Raw genomic sequence first — 8,998 nt, 5'->3', positions numbered from 1 at the left:
AAAACACAAGGCACACAAAAATTTGCACATTAACATATGGAGCTGCATTATTCATAATTAGCAAAAAGTAGAACAATACAGTGGCTGCTCCACTTTGAATCCAGCTCCCTGCAAATGGCCTGGGAAAGCAGTGGAAGATGGCCCAAGTGCTTGGGCACCTGCACCCACGTGGGAGACTTGGAAGAAACTTCTGGCTCCTGGTTTCAGATCAGCGCAGCTCCAGCCATTCTGGCCATTTGGGGAGTGAACCATGGAATGGAAGACCTTTCTCTCTGCCTCTCTCTCTCTCTCTCTCTCTCTCTCTCTCTCTGTAACTCTGCCTCTCAAACAAATAAATAAAAAAGAATAGCAAACCTCTAGTATTTTGGGGTACAATTTTTCTGTTTACCATTATTTCATATCCAGATCTTAATTCATGATTATTTATAATCTTGTCATTTTTAAACTAACAGTTCAACTTTCCTTCATATTTATATGTGGATCTTTGATTTTCATTCAATGTCAGCCATTTGAATGCTGTTTTTCACCAACACACACTTATTAAAGCTTATAAACCTGTTTGTACATAAAACTAATTGTTCCCCACTGATTTTTCTCTTGGATATTTGTTTGCCACAATTGACTATAGTTCATCAATGTTTGTGAGCTTTATAGATTTGACACATAAATGAGATTCACAGCCTTGACATGTCAGGCCTATGTATTAAAACTGGTGTGGTGCTGAAGTAGACATGTGAAGGGATAAATACTGAAGTTTCTTGTCATTAATAACCCACATTTTTAGAGCATAGGCAAATCTTTCTTTTCTTTGACATTAATCAGAAGACACATTTTGTAGCAAATTAATTTGATATTCATGCTGCAGTAACAATCAGTTCAATTGGTATTCTTTAGTAATTTAAGCGGAGACAAATGTCCACTTATTATGAAGTATTACTGCTGGCTAGAAAACACTTTAAAATAAGTGGTCACTCTATTAATGCATCTAATATTCTCAGTATATCATTAATCATGACAAGATACTGATATTAATAATAGTATGATGGCACTTCCATTGTAATGACATGTTTTTTCATAGACTATAGAATCAGAGAACATTACTATTAGAGGAAACCTTAGAGATTACTGAGTCCAACTCCCTATCTGCTTGATGAATGAATTTCTTCTATAATGTGTTGACAAGTAACCATCAAGACTATTTTTAAGCAACTCCATTGAAGGAGGCTTAGCATCTTTCACCCTACTGTAATATCTGACAGTTATAATTGTTACATGTTTCTTCATTTTGTTGAACGAAAATCAGCATTTTGGAAATTTCTGACTTTGAGCTGTCATTCTGTTCTCTGGATCCACAGAGGACAAGTTGGTCACTTCTGTCTATGTTAGCTCCTCAAATGTCTAATGAACATCGTTATTCATTCCTTCTCACTCTCACCCCTGCCATGAGCATCTATGCTTAAGTATTCTAATTTCATCCCACTTTTTTTCTGACAAGATGATTCCTATCCTGTCACCAGTTTAGTCACTATATTTCAAGTGAGTTACTATATTTCAAGCATGTACTCTAGTTTCTTCATGGCCCTCTTGAAATGTGACAGCCAGCAGTGCAACATTACACCAGACATTACGCCAGATGTAAATCATCACTTGTCTTTTTTTGTGTACCCTACCTCTATTCATACAGCCCAAAATGCATGACTTTTTTTGTTAAATCTAATAAACAATTACTTTTATTTAATATATAGCCAATCTCATAAAATATGCATTTTATTTCTTTGCATTATTTTCTGCTTATCACATTACTTTTCAAATGACTTTTTAAATTTAAGTGTGATGCTTTAAAATTATCCATGCTAAATTTCACTATGACAAGTTCAACTCATTCTTGAAATCTTTTAGAATCCTGATTCTGTCATCCAATATATTGACCACCATAGCTTCAGCCAAGCAATTAGCTTATTTCCATGCAACTTAGTCTGTATCATACTGTGTAACATAATTTGTAGGCTAGTATCTCACACTACTGTTAATTTGGCTTGTTTCTTAGTTTAGAATAAATTTAGAATAGTACTTCTAGGGCGGGTGCTGTGGTGCAGTGGGTTAAAGCCCTGGCCTGAAGCCCCAGCATCCCATATGGGCGTTGGTTGGAGACCTGGCCACTCCACTTCTGATCCAGCTCTCTGCTATGGCCTGGGAAAGCAGTAGAAGACGGGCCAAGTCCTTGGGACCCTGAACCCATTTGGGAGACCTGGAAGAAGCTCCTGGCTCCTGGCTTCGGATCGGTGCAGCTCCGGCCATTTCAGCCATCTGGGGAGTGAACCATCAGATAGAAGACCTCTCCTCTTTCTCTCTCTGTCTCTCCTTCTCTCTGTGTAACTCTGACTTTCAAATAAAATAAGTAAATCTTTAAAAAAAAGAATAGTACTTCTGTGCTATATTGGCAAACATGTAGCTACTGTTTGTCTCTTGGTGCAGTTTTTTAGAAAGTAGAAATCTCTTACTTTTCTTTAATTATTGAAATGTCACTTTTTTCCCCTAAATTTATCTGTTACTTTTCCATATTGCTGCCTCTGCTCATGTCTTACTCTGATGAATTTCCTTTTTCCCTCTTTCACTTGATAAACCCATACTCATCTTTCTAGATCAAAGTCAAATTCCATAACTTTTATGAAACATTTTTAGACCCTTTGATTGGAATTCATCTCTCGCTCTTCTTTGACATCTAGGGTAATATTCTGCATTCATTTTATGTATCTTGGAACAGACTACTGTTAACTGTAGCTTATTGGACGTGTGTGTCTATTTCCACCATTGGATTATAATTTCTTTAAAACTGGAGACTAAATATTCTCTGTAGCACCTACCTTAGTTCTTTTTAGAACATGATAGATACTGATTAGATGTGCATTAAATATCTAAGAAGACGAGGTTTTAAGGAGACATTCAATCAGAGTAATGACACTTGCATTCTGTTTTCTACTTTTTTGCATGCGACTTAAGGCAAGTCATTTCCTTTGTCTGTATACTACCAGTACTATCTGCAAGATGAGAAATTTGTATCCCATTATATATTAAGTAGCCGATTATAATGTTTTGTTGACTTTACAGATGTGTAAATGGTCATTGTTTGATATCAAAGATCTTAGAAGTAAGTTAAACCTTTTCTTTTGCAGTGAACCAGCCTCATCCCAAGCGCTGCATTCCTGGGTATCTCTTTCCTATGCCGATTGCTGTTGGGCCTTTTCCACATCCTTCCTTTGATGCAACTACAGGTGAGATAGAAAACATATCCTCGGAATTATTGGTGTATATAACCAAGATATGTGCTTAACAAAAGCTTCCATGTTACTGATTTGCTCCTATTTTGTGATAGCTTTTGGTTTAACTTGTTTATCTCTGCTTGTGTTCCCTAGCCACAAAATAGATTTCATCTGGCCACTTTGTCAGTGAGTGACATTGGATGCAGGCAAAGGGAAAAAAGAAAGGAATCAATAATCACATCTGCTAGGTACTGAGCTAGGTAAAATTATGAAAGTTGCTATTCACATGAACATCTGTATTAAAGGTTATTGGAATTACTTTTTAGATGAAGAAACCAATGCTCAGAGAGATTGAAAGTAGTAGTATCCAAATTCAAATCAAGAATTATTTTTTATCCTAAAACCTTCAAAAAGATTTATTTTATTTATTTGGAAGGAAGAGTTACAAAGAGAGCAAGGGGGAAACAGACAGAGACATAGAGATCTTCCAACTGCTTGTTTACTTCCCAAATGATCACAATGGCCAGGGCCTGGGCAGGCCAAAGCCAGGAGTCAGGAGTTTCATCCAGGTATCCCACATTGGTGCAGGGGCCCAAGCACTTGGGCCAATCTCCATGGCTTTCCCAGGCTCATTAACAGGGAACTGGATCGGAATTGGAGCAGCTGGGCCTCAAACCAGAGCTGATATGAGATGCCAGCTTTGCAGGCTGTGGCTCAACTGGTATTCTCATTTATTATATCCATCAATTGGAGATAGAGATGTGCAAATAAATTCAAACACTTCTGTACAGTATTCAGAAATGTATTCCACTTACATTTCTTAGCTTTGGAGGCTAAAGTGTCATAATCTTCTTATCTGGACTGTTCTACATTGTTGTTTTTAAACTACTAATTTGGAAATATTTGAACATACACATAAATAAAGAGATTAATAGCATTATCAATTCATATACAACCAGTACCCAGATTTTGAAAAAAATTGCCAGCAAATTGCCATCTTGTTACATTTATTCCTCTGTACTGTTTTGGGAGGAGTCTTTAAAAATATATTCATTTTCATTTTATTTGAAAGGCAGACAGACAAGGAGAGACAGAGGGAGAGAGGTCCCCAATTGCCCACAACAGCCAAGGCTGGACCAGGCTGAAGGCAGGAATCTTTGTTCCAATATGGGTCTTCCACATGGATGACAAGGACCTGAGTACTTGGGCAACCATCTGCTGTCTCCAAGAGTGTGCACCAGATTGGTGACAGAGACCCAAGTACTTGACCCATCATCTTCTGTCTCCCAGGTTATGCATTGGCATGTAACTGGATTGGATGTAGAGTGGCTGAGACTTAAACCAGGCACTCCAATATAGGATGTGTGCATTCCAATCTGTGATTTAACTGCTGGGCCAAATACCCACTTGAGGGGATGGGGTATTTTAAATAAAAATCAACATGCACAGATCATGTTGTCCACAATATCTGTAATCCCATTCACTTGCAAACAAAACAAGCTAAAGAGCAGTCAGGGAGTAGGTAAGATATCTGTTCCAGCATAATAATCTTACAAGGTACATACACATCCGTTATCCCATTTTATCATCACAATAGACATCAGTGATATACCATATTAGTATGGACATTTTGGAGTATCTGTTTATGTATTGCTTTGACATAGGGCATTATTGCATGGTTTTAAATACAAACAACACAGTAACCTAAAATTTTCCTGTGTGATGTTTAAAACATACATCTTTACTCTTTGAATATCACCCCACTCCTTTGTCTTGCTCCATCACTGTGTTCTGATTCTATAGTCCTATCCAAGAATTGTGAAATAATGCTGGGGTGAGGCTATAGAAGTGTTATTCCACACATTGCTTTACAACAAAAAGTAATTTAACATTTTGATATGAGCACTTTTATGACTGCAAACAGAAATGTCTATATTCAAAGTAAGAATGCAACCCCCACTTAAGGATGATGATAGTAGTTAATCAGCTAACACTTATTAGATACTTAATGTGGACCAGGCTTTGTGTTTAAATGACACATTTATAAATGCATTTAATCCTCATGCTGAAAAAAAAAAAGACCAGAAAAACTGCCAAAATTGTGGTGTAGAATGAACACAACTGACTTTTACATTTTGCCAGAGGGTTAAAAATGAAGTCCAGAGGTATGAAGAGATTTTTTTCAGGGCCAGGGTGTAGCATAGAGTCAGCATGAGCATGGAGGTCTACTGATCCCCAGCAAAGTACTATACCATTTCCTTAACAGTATAAGTTAAAGAAAAAAAGGAGCAATTCAATTTTATTGTGCTTTTATTGAACCTTTATTGTTACAAGCCCCAAAGGAAATGCCATAAAATAGTGTGACTGAAATAATTTCAATGTGATTGAAATACTAATGATAATAATAACACTGATCAGCTTTCATTTATTAAGTGCTGTGTGTTTTTACCTAAAACTTATTCTATCATCACCATTATTCTGAATTTTTATTGTCCCCATTTTACTTCAGGGAGAAGCAAGGCTCATAAAAGCTAAGTAACTTACCAAAGACAATCTCTACTTCTGGAGAAAATTGCACTTTCAAATGCACACCATAAAATCCACAAAAGGCATCCTGGCCACCAATGAAACAAACATGTCAATAATTTCTTGCAACTTACATTCTCATATGTAAGAATTTTTCCGTGTTCGCTGTTCTTCAATGTTCCCTTATTGGAATTGATATTTGAATTAATTGAATGCTTGCTTCATATTAATTACTGAATTTCAATTTTCTTTCATTCTGGGAATATTAAAGAGGTGAATAAACAAACAAGTTGACTTTTTCATTAGGCTTTAACACTGCATTCTCATGAAAAATTGGTAAAAGAAATACCAATTTCCTAGTGAAAGCATTTCAAAGATGGTTACCTCAATCCCCATTCCCTCTCTCCTCCCCTTTCTGTTGTTGATGATATTACTGTCACAGAGACAGTTGCACACTTTAAAAGAAAGAGGATTTTATGACTCACAGTTTAAGAAATTGCTGAGTGTAGTTTTTAATATGGACATTGATTCATAATATCAGGTACTTCAAAGTACTACTTCCAAAACGAAGGGAGACTGGACTGTGTAATTTCCTTGGAAGAGTCAATGTTTCTGAATAGGTGCAAGGTAGAGTCATTCTGTCATTCTTACATGCCAGTCCTACTCTCTGTTCTGCCCCGACAGTAGTGCTTCCGGGTTAGACGCTTCTGTTTTCAAACGAATTTCCAATCTTCCAGTTACTAGCATTTGTAAGAAAAAGAGAATATTTGAAACAGATTTCAATTCTAGGGGGAAAATGAGTAATGATTTTGGAGAATATATTTTTAAATTATAGCTGAAATATAAATAAAACATTGAGCAACTTTCTGGAGAATTTAGGATTCACGTTTTACTTTTTTTTCTTAATGAAAGATATAGACCTTTCAAAGAAAAATTTGAGTGGATTCATTTTACAGTTCAGATAATTGCTTTTAATGTTCCACCTCACTTTGTACCATGCAACCTTTTTTTCTCTCAGTTGGACCATAAGGACCAGCTTAGCAAGGGTAAGAAAAATACAAAGTTAAGCTCTGTAGTCCTTTGCTTTGGGGTTTCAGTAAAGTAAGAGAGAGAACTCATTTTGTACTTTCAGAATGCATTTAGTTACGTAGAATACATCTGAGAGAAATGCAGTGTGCTCTCATATTTCTCCTGCAGAGAAGTTTTGCCATTTAGAAAGTCTAGAGAAAGGAAAATTGCAATTGCATGTCAGTCAATGGGTGGATTGTTAGGAAAGACAGCACAGGTTTAAAGTAAACAGACACGTAGGCTTCTGGCAGCTGCTGGAAAGCTTTTTTTTTTAAGTTTATTTATTTATTTATGAGAGAGAAAGAGAGAGAAGGAGGAGGAGGGAGAGAGAGAGAGAGAGAGAGAGAGAGAAGCCAAAGTCAGGAGCCAGGGATTCCATCATGGGTGACAATGAACCAAGGATTTGTACCATCTTCTTCTGCCTTCTTAAGCACTTTAGCAGTAAGTTGGATTGGAGGTGGAGTAGATAGGACTTGAACTGGTACTTTTATATGGCATGACAGCATCACAGGTAGTGGCTGTTCCTACTGTACCACAACACCAGAGCTGAGAGCTGTAAGTTTTGTGTAGAAAGGAAGGGAGGTAAAAGGCATTGCTGAAGATCAGAAGTCAGTATTTTTGCTTATTATCGCTCAATTGGGAGTCTTGGTTTATGGTTTTTTCACATTTGGGAAAGAAAACTCATGAATCATATAGAATAGGCACAGAGAACTTAAAGCCAGAAAGCCTGCAAAATTCCTTCTCTTATTCTTCCCGGACTGAAACTGAGTGGCTGTATATGATCCAATGTAACAAATCTCTCTTGAGGTCTACTCAGAGCCAAGGATTTATAGAAATTAGTAATTTTTTTTTTTTTGCCATCAAGGGGCTCTCAGTTTATTCAAGGGTAAAGAAAAAAACAGATAATTACAGTCTAGTATAATAGATTTTTTATAAATGCAAGTTAAGGATGCTATGGTAGCACACTGGAGTAGCATCTAACACATTCTTTCAGTAAGAGAAGATTTCTAGTACCAGAGTTCATTTGAGTTAGATATTGAAAGATACAAGGGACAGAAGCGAGTAAGTAGGGAATGATGATTCACTTATCAAATAGCTTTAAAGCTGGAAATCCAAATAAAGTTAATGCCCATCATTAATGATAGATTAGCTTCTGTATTTGTTCCCAATGTTACAGACAACACTCTAATATACATATTTTTATTCTCATTATCTAGTGTACAGAGGCTTCTGGACAATCTTTATTATATTAGGTGTTGGTTCTGGTCTGGCTGGGGGATTTCTGCTGGTGTGTGGTGTGCCGTTTGCCAATGCTGGATGTTATAAAGTTGGAGGTGGCTTTCTGATGATATCAGGTAAGTTGTCAATTCATCTTTTGGGATAAATTAGTAACTAGAAAGCATTGTTTATTTCAACAGAAGTTGTACTGGTGAATTCAGTTGTGACTTTAATATGAACTTTAAAATTAAAGCTGTGTTCTTATACTACTTATGTGAATTTTTACTTTTAGTTGGGTTGTAGGAAAAGAATATTTAACAATTTATGTAAAATCTTAGTCGATAATTTTTCCTTCTAAACAATTAGCTCTTTAGCGGAAGTTTGACACAGCCATTAAGACAAACACACCACTTGGGATGCCTGCATCCCATATGAGACCTGAGATTCAGTTTTGGCTCTGCTTTCTGGTAACATGAACCTTGGGAGGCAATAGCTGATGGTTCAAGTAACTGGGTTCCTGCCATCCACCTGAGAGGTCTGGATTGAGTTTCTGGCTCCTGACTTCAGCCTGGCCCTCCACTGGATGTTGCATCCATTTGTGGAGTGAACCAGCAAATGGGAGCTCTTTTGTTCTCCCTGTCTGTTACTCTTTCTTTTTCAGTGCCTTTCACTTAAATAAAGAATGCATTAATACAAATTCAGAAATCATAATAAATCTGAGGAAGAGGAAATGAAAGGATGATTGAGAACACAGAAGTGGTAGTATGTTGCAGTAGGGACTACTTTAGACATTGTAGTTCAGGAAAGCATTTATTACAGGGTGACATTTACATTTTGACCTGAATGTTTAGCAACAGCCAGGCAGGAACAAAATGTGTGTATGTGAATGTAGGAGTGTGTGTGCGTGTGTGTGTGTATGTGTTTGA

General features: G+C 36.8%; 1 protein-coding gene across 4 annotated transcripts in view; it reads left to right on the top strand.

The window, feature by feature from the left end:
* The window catches only part of LOC103351928 (transmembrane protein 182), a 96,474-nt gene that overhangs the window by 19,373 nt on the left and 68,103 nt on the right, over window positions 1-8,998 (top strand). For all 4 annotated transcript variants that reach the window (XM_070067072.2, XM_089324141.1, XM_089324140.1 and 1 more), the window contains exons 3-4: window positions 3,174-3,272; window positions 8,072-8,209. In XM_070067072.2, the coding sequence (XP_069923173.1) occupies window positions 3,174-3,272; window positions 8,072-8,209 (237 nt within the window). The remainder of the gene's footprint in view (window positions 1-3,173; window positions 3,273-8,071; window positions 8,210-8,998) is intronic.

The sequence above is a fragment of the Oryctolagus cuniculus genome, chromosome X, assembly GCF_051225735.1.
Source record: "Oryctolagus cuniculus isolate XC-2025 breed Fujian yellow rabbit chromosome X, ASM5122573v1, whole genome shotgun sequence".
Taxonomy (NCBI): Eukaryota; Metazoa; Chordata; class Mammalia; order Lagomorpha; family Leporidae; genus Oryctolagus; species Oryctolagus cuniculus.
The sequence above is the reverse complement of the archived record's forward strand: the minus strand, read 5'-3'. Positions and strand labels throughout refer to the sequence as shown.